This window comes from Oncorhynchus gorbuscha, linkage group LG18 (assembly GCF_021184085.1).
Source record: "Oncorhynchus gorbuscha isolate QuinsamMale2020 ecotype Even-year linkage group LG18, OgorEven_v1.0, whole genome shotgun sequence".
Lineage (NCBI taxonomy): Eukaryota > Metazoa > Chordata > Actinopteri > Salmoniformes > Salmonidae > Oncorhynchus > Oncorhynchus gorbuscha.
In genome coordinates, this window is record NC_060190.1 from 1,865,498 (window position 1) to 1,878,999 (window position 13,502).

General features: G+C 41.7%; 1 protein-coding gene across 1 annotated transcript; it reads right to left on the reverse strand.

Annotated features, from left to right (window-relative positions):
* Window positions 1-219: 219 nt before the first annotated feature.
* Window positions 220-11,633, reverse strand: LOC124002768 (zinc finger protein 239-like). Its single transcript, XM_046310492.1, has 2 exons — window positions 11,205-11,633; window positions 220-2,020 (listed from the first exon to the last, which is right to left on the reverse strand). The coding sequence occupies exons 1-2, from the start codon at window positions 11,527-11,529 to the stop codon at window positions 1,254-1,256; spliced, it is 1,092 nt and encodes a 363-aa protein (XP_046166448.1). The 5' UTR covers window positions 11,530-11,633; the 3' UTR covers window positions 220-1,253.
* Window positions 11,634-13,502: the final 1,869 nt, after the last annotated feature.

Here is a 13,502-nt window from a genome sequence, read left to right on the forward strand (position 1 = left end):
AGATAGATAGATATAGATTGGAACTTTGATAAATATATAAATATAATATATATATATTATAAAATATGAATAATTTTGCACAATTTTTCAGTTTTTGATTTGTTAAAAAAGTTTGAAATATCCAATAAATGTCGTTTCACTTCATGATTGTGTCCCACTTGTTGTTGATTCTTCACAAAAAAATACAGTTTTATACATCTTTATGTTTGAAGCCTGAAATGTGGCAAAAGGTCGCAAAGTTCAAGGGGTCCGAATACTTTCGCAAGGCACTGTAACTGCCAAAATATTTACTGCTACAAACCTTACCAAGTGTTGATTCATATTGTGTGTGTATATATATATATATATAGGAATACCTAGGATAGGATAAGTAATCCTTCTCACCCCCCCTCCCCTTTAAGATTTAGATGCACTATTGTAAAGTGACTGTTCCACTGGATGTCATAAGGTGAATGCACCAATTTGTAAGTCGCTCTGGATAAGAGCGTCTGCTAAATGACTTAAATGTAATGTAAATGTAAATATATAGATTTGGAACTTTGTTGAAGTGTATTTCATGTAATGCCCATGTAGATATGCCTTGTTTGACACTGCTTTAGTTTCCTTTCGATAACCTAGGAAAACCATCCTTGCATCTACAATCATCTATCCACCAATGAAGCCAAACCTGTTTTAACAAAAGGACAAAAGGCTACCCAGACATACCCATTGGGTTACCTCCCACCATTCTACCCAGACATACCCATTGGGTTACCTCTCACCATTCTACCCAGACATACCCATTGGGTTACCTCCCACCATTCTACCCAGACATACCCATTGGGTTACCTCTCACCATTCTACCCAGACATCCCCATTGGGTTACCTCCCACCATTCTACCCAGACATACCCATTGGGTTACCTCTCACCATTCTACTCAGACATACCCATTGGGTTACCTCTCACCATTCTACCCAGACATACCCATTGGGTTACCTCCCACCATTCTACCCAGACATACCCATTGGGTTACCTCCCACCATTCTACCCAGACATACCCATTGGGTTACCTCCCACCATTCTACCCAGACATACCCATTGGGTTACCTCTCACCATTCTACTCAGACATACCCACTGGGTTACCTTCCACCCAGCCTACCCAGACAGAGATATTTTTCATCGATCATGTCTCGGGATTTAAAAAAAAAACAAGAGTAGGCCTATTTTGGTTTCATATAAACAATATGATTTCAAAACACACAACATTTCCAGTCAAAAACACAAGTCAGAACACAGCCTCTCTATTCTCTCATGGGATTTCAGGTCCTCTGACTGGGAAAATGTTTTTCCACAATGAGAGCAGTGGAAAGGCTTCTCTCCTGAATGTGTTCTTTCGTGTGATTTCAGGTGCTCCAACTGGCTAAAACGCTTTTCACATTGGGAGCAGTGGTAAGGCATCTCTCCTCTGTGTGTCCACTCGTGCGAATTCAGACTCCCTAACCAGGTAAAACTCTTTCCACATTGGGAGCAATGGTACGGCTTCTCTCCAGAGTGTATTCTGTTATGTATTTTCAGGTTCCCTACCTGGGTGAAACTCTTCTCACACTGAGAACATTGGTAAGGCTTTTCTCCTGTGTGTGTCCTCTCATGACTTTTTAGATCCCCTGATCGTGAAAATCTCTTTTCGCATTGGGAGCAGTGGTAGGGCTTTTCTCCTGTGTGTGTCCTCTCATGCTCTTTTAAGTGTCCTAACCGGGTAAAACTTTTTCCACACTGGGAACAGTGATAAGGCTTTTCTCCAGAGTGTAGTTTCTCATGCCTTTTCAGGTTGACTAACACGGTAAAACTCTTTCCACACTGGGAACATTGGAAAGGCTTTTCTCCTGTGTGTGTTCTCTCATGCTGTTTTAGGTACCCTAACCAGGTAAAACTCTTTCCACAGTGGGAGCAGTGATGCTGTCTTGCTGGTTTGGGCGTCTCTGGGTCTGGTTCCCCTGAAGGACTCTTCCCGCTGTCAGAGTGAGTGTCTGGTCTCTCTCCTGCCAAAGACAAGGTATTTAGTTAAATATAGAACTGAATGAAACCTCCAAAATAATAAAACTCTAATGATTCTGGGCATCTTGGAAAATTGGGGGAAAGTGACCAGATATTTATAATTCTACTGCCTTTGAGGTTTAATCCAGACTAGATCCCTCAATAACCTGAAGGTCAGAACATTTGAGATAAGATTTTCAGAACATTTCCAATTTCCGTCATAATAAATACAGCTGCAAGCAGCAATGTAACAGGATACTTATTAGCAGGTTGAAAGAGACCGTTGCATGGACGCATTAAACATCCTCCCTTGTGGACTCCTAACAATTCAAAACACTTAAATGGATCAAGTTTCAAGTTGATTAAGAGAAGTGGAGTTATTAGGGTTTAATAGAAAACACTTTTTATGTTTTACAAAGATGCATTTTACTACTGCTACCATCACTGCTACTACTACTACCACTGCTAATACTACTGCTACTACAATTACTGCTGCTACTACTACTACTGCCACTTCTATTGCTACTGCTACTAACATTACTGCTGCTACTACTAGTGCTACTACTACTACCACCACTACCACTGCTAATACTACCACTACTACTACTGCTACTACCATTACTGCTGCTGCTACTACCACTGCTACTACTACCACCACCGCTACTACTACTACCACTGCTAATACTACCACGACCACTACTACTGCTACCACCACTACCACTGCTAATACTACCACTACTACTACTGCTACTACCATTACTGCTGCTACTACCACTGCTACTACCACTGCTAATACTACCACGACCACTACTACTGCTACCACCACTACCACTGCTAATACTACCACGACCACTACTACTGCTACCACCACTACCACTGCTAATACTACCACTACTACTACTGCTACTACCATTACTGCTGCTACTACCACTGCTACTACTACCACCACCGCTACTACTACTACTACTACTACCACCACCACTACCACTGCTAATACTACCACTACTACTACTGCTACTACCATTACTGCTGCTACTACTACTGCTACTACTACCACCACCGCTACTACTACTACCACTGCTAATACTACCACAACTACTACTGCTGCTACTACCACTGCTAATACTACCACCACTACCACTGCTAATACTACCACAACTACTACTACTGCTACTACCACTGCTAATACTACCACCACTACCACTGCTAATACTACCACCACTACCACTGCTACTACTACCACCACCGCTACTACTACTACCATTACTGCTGCTACTACTACTGCTACTACTACCACCACCGCTACTACTACTACCACTGCTAATACTACCACCACTACCACTGCTAATACTACCACTACTACTACTACTACTACCATTACTGCTGCTACTACTACTGCTACTACTACCACCACCGCTACTACTACTACCACTGCTAATACTACCACAACTACTACTGCTGCTACTACTACCACTACCAATACTACTACTGCTACCACAACTACTAGCGCTACCAAAACTGCTACAAATACTACTACCAATACTACTACTATATCTACAACTGCTGGTCAAATAAAAAGTTATTTGTCACATGCACTAAATACAACAAGTGTTACAGTGAAATGCTTACTTACAAGACCAACAATGCAGCTAAGAAAATATATTTTTAAAAGTAAGAGAGAGAATAACAAATAAAGAGCAGCAGTAAATAATAATAGCAGGATGAAATACAGGAGGTTCCAGTACAGAGTCAATATGGAGGCTATATACAGGAGGTACCAGTACAGAGTCAATGTGGAGGCTATATACAGGAGGTACCAGTACAGAGTCAATGTGGAGGCTATATACAGGAGGTACCAGTACAGAGTCAATGTGGAGGCTATATACAGGAGGTACCAGTACAGAGTCAATGTGGAGGCTATATACAGGGGGTACCTGTACAGAGTCAATGCGGAGGCTATATACAGGGGGTACCTGTACAGAGTCAATGTGGAGGCTATATACAGGGGGTACCAGTACAGAGTCAATGTGGAGGCTATATACAGGGGGTACCAGTACAGAGTCAATGTGGAGGCTATATACAGGGGGTACCAGTACAGAGTCAATGTGGAGGCTATATACAGGAGGTACCAGTACAGAGTCAATGTGGAGGCTATATACAGGGGGTACCAGTACAGAGTCAATGTGGAGGCTATATACAGGAGGTACCAGTACAGAGTCAATGTGGAGGCTATATACAGGGGGTACCAGTACAGAGTCAATGTGGAGGCTATATACAGGAGGTACCAGGACAGAGTCAATGTGGAGGCTATATACAGGAGGTACCAGGACAGAGTCAATGCGGAGGCTATATACAGGGGGTACCTGTACAGAGTCAATGTGGAGGCTATATACAGGGGGTACCAGTACAGAGTCAATGTGGAGGCTATATACAGGAGGTACCAGTACAGAGTCAATGTGGAGGCTATATACAGGAGGTACCAGGACAGAGTCAATGCGGAGGCTATATACAGGGGGTACCTGTACAGAGTCAATGCGGAGGCTATATACAGGGGGTACCGGTACAGAGTCAATGCGGAGGCTATATACAGGAGGTACCTGTACAGAGTCAATGCGGAGGCTATATACAGGGGGTACCAGTACAGAGTCAATGCGGAGGCTATATACAGGGGGTACCTGTACAGAGTCAATGCGGAGGCTATATACAGGGGGTACCTGTACAGAGTCAATGTGGAGGCTATATACAGGAGATACCAGTACAGAGTCAATGTGGAGGCTATATAAAGGGGATACCGGTACAGAGTCAATGTGGAGGCTATATACAGGAGATACCAGTACAGAGTCAATGTGGAGGCTATATACAGGAGGTACCAGTACAGAGTCAATGTGGAGGCTATATACAGGGGGTACCAGTACAGAGTCAATGTGGAGACTATATACAGGGGGTACCAGTACAGAGTCAATGTGGAGACTATATACAGGGGGTACCAGTACAGAGTCAATGTGGAGGCTATATACAGGGGGTACTGGCAGAGAGTCAATGTGGAGGCTATATACAGGAGGTACCTGTACAGAGTCAATGTGGAGACTATATACAGGGGGTACCAATACAGAGTCAATGTGGAGGCTATATACAGGGGGTACCGGTACAGAGTCAATGTGGAGGCTATATACAGGGGGTACCAGTACAGAGTCAATGTGGAGGCTATATACAGGGTATTACAGTACAGAGTCAATGTGGAGACTATATACAGGGGGTACCAGTACAGAGTCAATGTGGAGGCTATATACAGGGGTTACTGGTACAGAGTCAATGTGGAGGCTTTATACATGGGGTACCGGTACAGAGTCAATGTGGAGGAATACCTAGGATAGGATAAAGTAATCCTTCTCACCCCCCTCAAAAGATTTAGATGCACTATTGTAAAGTGGCTGTTCCACTGGATGTCATAAGGTGAATGCACCAATTTGTAAGTCGCTCTGGATAAGAGCGTCTGCTAAATGACTTAAATGTAAATGTAAATGTATATACATGGGGTACCGGTACCGAGTCAATGTGGAGGCTATATACATGGGGTACCGGTACCGAGTCAATGTGGAGGCTATATACAGGGGGTACCAGTACAGAGTAAATGTGGAGGCTATATACAGGAGGTACCAGTACAGAGTAAATGTGCGGGGGAACTGGTGTCGAGGTAAATGAGGTAATATGTACATGTAGTTGGAGTTATCAGAGTGACTATGCATAGATGCTAACAGAGAGTAGCAGCAGTGTAGAAGAGGGTGGGGGCAATGCAAATAGTCTGGGTAGCCATTCGATTAGATGTTTTTAGGGCCTTCCTCTGACACCGCCTGGTATAGAGGTCGTGGATTGCAGGAAACTTGGCCCCGGTGATGTACTGGGTCGTGCGCACTACCCTCTGCAGTGTCTTGCGGTCGGAGGGCGAGAAGTTCCCATACCAGGCAGTGATGAAACCCGTCAGGATGCTCTCGATGGTGCAGCTGTAAAACCTTTTGAGGATCTGAGGACCCAAGCCAAATATTTAACATTTGAGAGAAATAAGCTTTTTGTGCGTATGGAAAATTTCAGGGATCTTGTATTTCAGCTCATGAAACCTGGGACGTGTTGCATTTATATTTTTGTTCAGAGTATAAAACATCATGTAGATGTATATAATGAACAGACTAGGTCTGTACTGCTCCTACATGGTGTAACAATACATCATGTAGATGTATATAATGAACAGACTAGGTCTGTACTTTTAGGGCCTTTCTACATGGTGTAACAATACATAATGTAGATGTATATAATGAACAGACTAGGTCTGTACTGCTCCTACATGGTGTAACAATACATCATGTAGATGTATATAATGAACAGACTAGGTCTATACTGCTCCTACATGTAACAATACATCATGTAGATGTATATAATGACGAAACTGGGAAGTCCAACATGGTGGACCTATGGGGCATTCATGTGCTCCTGGGAAGTGGTAAACTGGGAAGTCCAACATGGTGGACCTATGGGGCATTCATGTGCTCCTGGGAAGTGGTAAACTGGGAAGTCCAACATGGTGGACCTATGGGGCATTCATGTGCTCCTGGGAAGTGGTAAACTGGGAAGTCCAACATGGTGGATCTATGGGTCATTCATGTGCTCCTGGGAAGTGGTAGACTGGGAAGTCCAACATGGTGGATCTATGGGGCATTCATGTGCTCCTGGGAAGTGGTAAACTGGGAAGTCCAACATGGTGGATCTATGGGGCATTCATGTGCTCCTGGGAAGTGGTAAACTGGGAAGTCCAACATGGTGGATCTATGGGGCATTCATGTGCTCCTGGGAAGTGGTAGACTGGGAAGTCCAACATGGTGGACCTATGGGGCATTCATGTGCTCCTGGGAAGTGGTAAACTGGGAAGTCCAACGTGATTATGGTTCAAGTGCTTTTGAAGTCAGGCCAATTCTTCAACTAATACGATTTTAGTTCGCTTGATAAGATCAGATAACATTGCTGATAATAAAGTTACCGCGCTTACTTATTAAAATAACTGTCCACTGTTTCCAGATTTCTATGAAATATGACCCATAAATAAGTACAATATGAGTTAAATAGTTTTCCTTCCAAAAAAAAAAAAGTGTAAATAAGTTCAAAAGCAGCCTTTCTGTGTTGGAATGGTGTGTGGTGTACAACAACAACAACAACAACAACACCAGAACGTCGTGTGGCGTTTAAAGGTCATAAAGAAATATTCATACAAGTAGACTGCTGATTGGACAGCTCATCCTTCTCAGGAGGATGACATCATCCTCTCTGACAGTGGTTCCCAACTCCAGTCCTCCAGTTCACCCCAACAGCACACATTTTATGTGACTCCGGACACCGGATTCTACATGTCTACTAATCATCAACCCCTCAATGAGTCTTTACTCAACATTCTACATGTCTACTAATCATCAACCCCTCAATGAGTCTTTACTCAACATTCTACATGTCTACTAATCATCAACCCCTCAATGAGTCTTTACTCAACATTCTACATGTCTACTGATCATCAACCCCTCAATGAGTCTTTACTCAACATTCCATGAAAACAAAATCTATATATATTTTTTTTAAACGTGATTTGAAGCTCTACATCATGTTTGTTTTTTAAATCTCAATGGTGTCTAAGTCCTTAGTTGTTTAGCCTAAAAAAATTGACTGATCTGATTGAAAATATCTATGACACCACATCACACTTGCCCGCCCGTCCAGCATCACAACTCTGGACAGTTCTGACTTAGAATATGTGGACAACTACAAATACCTAGGTGTCTGGTTAGACTGTAATCTATCCTTCCAGACTCACATTAAGCATCTCCAATCCAAAATTACATCTAGATACAAATCTAGAATCGGCTTCCAAATCTAGAATCGGCTTTCTATTTTGCAACAAAGCATCCTTCACTCATGCTGCCAAACATCCCCTCGTAAAACTGACTATCCTACTGATCCTTGACTTCCGGCGATGTCATTTACAAAATAGCCTCCAACACTAACTTTATCACCAAAGCCCCATATACTACCCACCACTGCGACCAGTACGCTCTCGTTGGCTGGCCCTCGCTTCATATTCGTCGCCAAAACCACTGGCTCCAGGTCATCTATAAGTCTTTGCTAGGTAAAGCCCAACCTTATCTCAGCTCACTGGTCACTAAAGCAGCACCCACCCGTAGCACGCACTCCAGCAGGTATATTTCACTGTTCACCAAAGCAGCACGCACTCCAGCAGGTATATTTCACTGTTCACCAAAGCAGCACGCGCTCCAGCAGGTAGATTTCACTGGTCCCCAAAGCCAGTTCCTCTTTTTTGCCGCCTTTCCTTCCAGTTCTCTGCTGCCAATGACTGGAACGAACTGCAAAAATCACTGAAGCTGGAGACTCATATCTCCCTCACTAACTTTAAGCACCAGCTGTCAGAGAAGCTCACAGATCACTGCACCTGTACATAGCCCATCTGTAAATAGCCAATCCAACTACCTCATCCCCATACTGTTATGTATTTGATTTATTTTGCTCCTTTGCACCCCAGTATCTCTACTTGCACACTCATCTTCTGCACATCTATCACTCCGGTGTTTAATCTCTATATTGTAATTATTTCGCCACTATGACCTATTTATTGCCTTACCTCCCTTATCCTAACTCATTTGCACAGACTGTATATAGACTTTTTCTACTGTATTATTGACTGTATGTTTGTTTATTCCATGTGTAACTCTGTGTTGTTGTTTGTGTCGCACTGCTTTGATTTATCTTGGCCAGGTCGCAGTTGTAAATGAGAACTTGTTCTCAACTGGCCTACCTGGTTAAATAAAGATGGGGGGGGTGTGTTCTATGTGTAGTGTGTTCTATGTGTAGTGTGTTCTCTGTGTAGTGTGTTCTATGTGTAGTGTGTTCTATGTGTAGTGTGTTCTATGTGTAGTGTGTTCTATGTGTAGTGTGTTCTATGTGTAGTGTGTTCTATGTGTAGTGTGTTCTATGTGTTCTATGTGTAGTGTGTTCTATGTGTTCTATGTGTAGTGTGTTCTATGTGTAGTGTGTTCTATGTGTAGTGTGTTCTATGTGTTCTATGTTTAGTGTGTTCTATGTGTTCTATGTGTAGTGTGTTCTATGTGTAGTGTGTTCTATGTGTAGTGTGTTCTATGTGTAGTGTGTTCTATGTGTAGTGTGTTCTATGTGTAGTGTGTTCTATGTGTTGTGTGTTCTATGTGTTGTGTGTTCTATGTGTTGTGTGTTCTATGTGTTCTGTGTGTTCTATATACCTGGTTAAATAAAGGTTAAATATCTATATATATATATTTTTTTTTTAAACAGCCTTTATTATTACCACCAACTGTCTGATTCAGGACATTTGGTTGGAATGTTGCCTTTCAGTTTCTTTTCAAATGATGAAGAGGACAGAATCAAGATGAGGAAGGATCATTTTGATCTGGATAAAAACATGTTTTTTGCCTCAGGTTATTTAATTTACACAATAAGGCAGGTGAATTTGTGAATTATCATGAATAGCACAAGGGCTGCTGTTAGTGTGTTATTCACCATAATCCACAGGTTTGAGCGCCTTACTGCATTTATAAAACATTTTTAAAAAGTTTACCTACATGAGTAGGAGAGATAACGGGCAATTGTACTTTCTTTTTTTGGTGTGTTTTACTCAATTTCTCAGAAACACTTGAACGAGGCAAAGTCATTGTTTTATATAACAAACGCACATCTGTCTCATAAACATTCATACCATTTATAGGTTTGTGCATAAAACGGTCAAATCACAATATTGATTTCAGTCCGAGAAGTCTGGACTTTTCATTTTCCCCCCTGGCCAATTGTAACAGTCACTGGGGGTCAAACGTAACACCGAACATGTTGAACTAAATACATTTACTTAACTTCTAAACCATTCATGTTAATGAATTATCATAGACATACTAGAAATGTTCGTAATGATTTTCTGCTAGAAATGTTCTGATGGCCTTCAACCAATATGGTTACAGTAACAGCCCTGGACCCCAAGGCTTTCTGAGTATATGATCATATCAACGCCATGGTTAACAGACCAACTCTCAAACCCCACATCCAAAGTGTCTGATGGCCTTCATATCATATCAACTTGTCTGGCTTCTACAGGACCATTCAACTTGTTTGGCTTCTAAGGACCCCAAGGCTGGTTAACGTGAGTATATGATCATATCAACGTGTCTGGCTTCTACAGGACCCCAAGGCTGGTTAACATATCAAAGTGAGTATATGATCATATCAACTTGTCTGGCTTCTACATGACCCCAAGGCTGGTTAACGTGAGTATATGATCATTCAACTTGTTTGGCTTCAAGGCTGGTTGAAGTGAGTATATGATCAGTTTGACCCCAAGGCTAATTAAAGTTAGTATATGATCATTCATGTATAATTTACACTATATCCTAAAGTTAAAATCACTAGTTGTTTTCATAATTTGGCTGATTGACTTAGGGCAATGTTAACACTGCGTTGGGGGCAATTGTAACAAGGTGTTAACCAACCCGGCTGTCATGACAACACCTCTTGTGCCTAGAAAGACAACAATAGTGGAACATGTCAATCATGTTTATGTAACAGTATAACTTTAGTCCATCCCCACCCGGGCGCGAACCAGGGACTCTCTGCACACATCAACAACAGTCACCCTCGAAGCATCGTTACCCATCGCTCCACAAAAGCCGCGTCTCTTGCAGAGCAAAAGGGGAACCACTACTTCAAGGTCTCAGAGCAAGTGACGTCCCCGATTGAAACGCTATTTAGCGCGCACCACCGCTAACTAGGCTAGCCGTTTCACATCCGTTACACTCAGTCAATGTAGGGCAGCAAAATGCAGACTTTCATTAGTCACTGTAGAAAGATTTATACAAATGCCCTCTGTTGGAAACCATATAGTTGACTAGAACTATGGGGTTGTCCTGTCTAACGGATTGTTCATATCGTGTATGTGTAGGTAATATAATGGGAAGACTTTTAATCCATTAACGTTTGGTTGGTTGACCCCACTCTTTGTACCTTTAACAATTCCTACAATACAAAACAACATAGTCAAGTGTAGAATACTCTTTTAAAAAACAGACATGAGTTCAACAACTACAGAATTTGTGGCCCTATTTGTAAGATGGTACTTACTGGTGTCAATCAGATTTCCAGTCTTCTCTAATTCTCCCTCTTCCGCATCCAATGTGACAGTAATCTCCCCTTCTTCCTTAACTCCAAACACTTCTTCCACTGTGACCGTCAACTTCCCCTCCTCCTCTTTCACTCCAAACACTGCAGCCTGCTGCTCCTCTTTCACTGTAAGGTCTTTCTCTTCTTCTTTCACTGTAACAGCCTCGTCCTCTACTTCTTGTTTTACTGTGACAGCCTCCTCTTCCTCCTCCTCTTTCACGAGAACATCTTTCTCCGTCCAGCAGACCTCCTCTTCTTTATCAGGAGAGTAGCTTAGTGAGCTCATGGTCGAGGATGTTAGTTAGCTAACGTTAGCTGGTTAGCATTAACGATTAGCCAAGTGCTACTTCTGATTTAACCAGTCAGTCAGCTGACTACTAGCAACGTAAAATGAAATTAAATGCGGCAACCAGCTATACGACAGACTTGTGTTTCAAACACAGTGGCTAATGTACACCGACAGTGGCTCAAGAAATGTAGTGTTTCAGCTGTTAGCTAGCAAGCCGCCGAGGTGGATGACGAGCTGTTGTCGTTGAAGACGCGTCCCGTCCACTAGATTATACGTCACGATGGTAGCATCACCTGAAATACACACATCGCCATCTGCTGCCTGGAGTGGATAACGCAGTTGAGAGAATTAAAAAAAAGTGTTTCTTTTTTTGTTTATTTTTATTAAATAGTCATATTATATTGCGACATACAAAGAGAAGTACGGTGGCGTATGCCGCCATTCCAATAAAAACATGTTTTTTAAAATGTATTGTATTTTTATACAAGGAACACAGCCTGAGACCAAGGTCTCTTTTTCAGCTGGGCCCTGCTTATACATGTTTACACATATAGTTTAGGTACAAAAGGTTTATGAAACTACACAAGACAAACAAAACGATCACAGACAACACACAACAAATTAAACAATACAGCAACAGATTTCATTTACACGTAGGTTATACTACTAACAGGTTATACTACTAACAGGTTATACTACTAACAGGTTATTCCACTAACAGGTTATTCCCCTAACAGGTTATTCCACTAACAGGTTATTCCCCTAACAGGTTATTCTACTAACAGGTTATTCTACTAACAGGTTATTCTACTAACAGGTTATTCCACTAACAGGTTATTCCCCTAACAGGTTATTCTACTAACAGGTTATACTACTAACAGGTTATTCCACTAACAGGTTATTCCACTAACAGGTTATTCCACTAACAGGTTATTCTACTAACAGGTTATTCTACTAACAGGTTATTCTACTAACTGGTTATTCTACTAACTGGTTATTCTACTAACAGGTTATTCTACTAACAGGTTATTCTACTAACAGGTTATTCTACTAACAGGTTATACTACTAACAGGTTATTCTACTAACAGGTTATTCGACTAACAGGTTATTCTACTAACAGGTTATTCTACTAACAGCACAAGAACATTACCCGAAACAGTTACAAGCAAAACAACAATAAAAATGCTCCAATAAATATTTAAAATGAGCAACAGGGGGACAAGAGTCTCAAGTTGAAGTTTAGTCTGCAGGCTATTCCATAGGCAAAGAGCGTAACAGGAAAAGGCAGCCATACCCAACTCTGTGGAAATCACACGGGCCTCAAGTGTAATCCATGCTTGAGACCTGGTTTTAGGAATTATAATTATAATATTGATGAGTTGATGAGTGATGATAATTAAGAAGGTAGTTTACTCAGATGTTTTATTGATGAGTGATGATAAAGTCACTCTGTTAGATGTGACCAGACTAGTAAAGTCACTCTGTTAGATGTGACCAGACTATTAAAGTCACTCTGTTAGATGTGACCAGACTATTAAAGTCACTCTGTTAGATGTGACCAGACTAGCAAAGTCACTCTGTTAGATGTGACCAGACTAGTAAAGTCACTCTGTTAGATGTGACCAGACAGAAAGTCACTCTGTTAGATGTGACCAGACTAGTAAAGCCACTCTGTTAGATGTGACCAGACTAGTAAAGTCACTCTGTTAGATGTGATCAGACTATTAAAGTCACTCTGTTAGATGTGACCAGACTATCACTCTGTTAATGTGACCAGACTCACTCTGTTAGATGTGACCAGACTAGTAAAGTCACTCTGTTAGATGTGACCAGACTAGTAAAGTCACTCTGTTAGATGTGACCAGACTAGTAAAGTCACTCTGTTAGATGTGACCAGACTAGTAAAGTCACTCTGTTAGATGTGACCAGACTAGTAAAGTCACTCTGTTAGATGTGACCAGACTAGTAA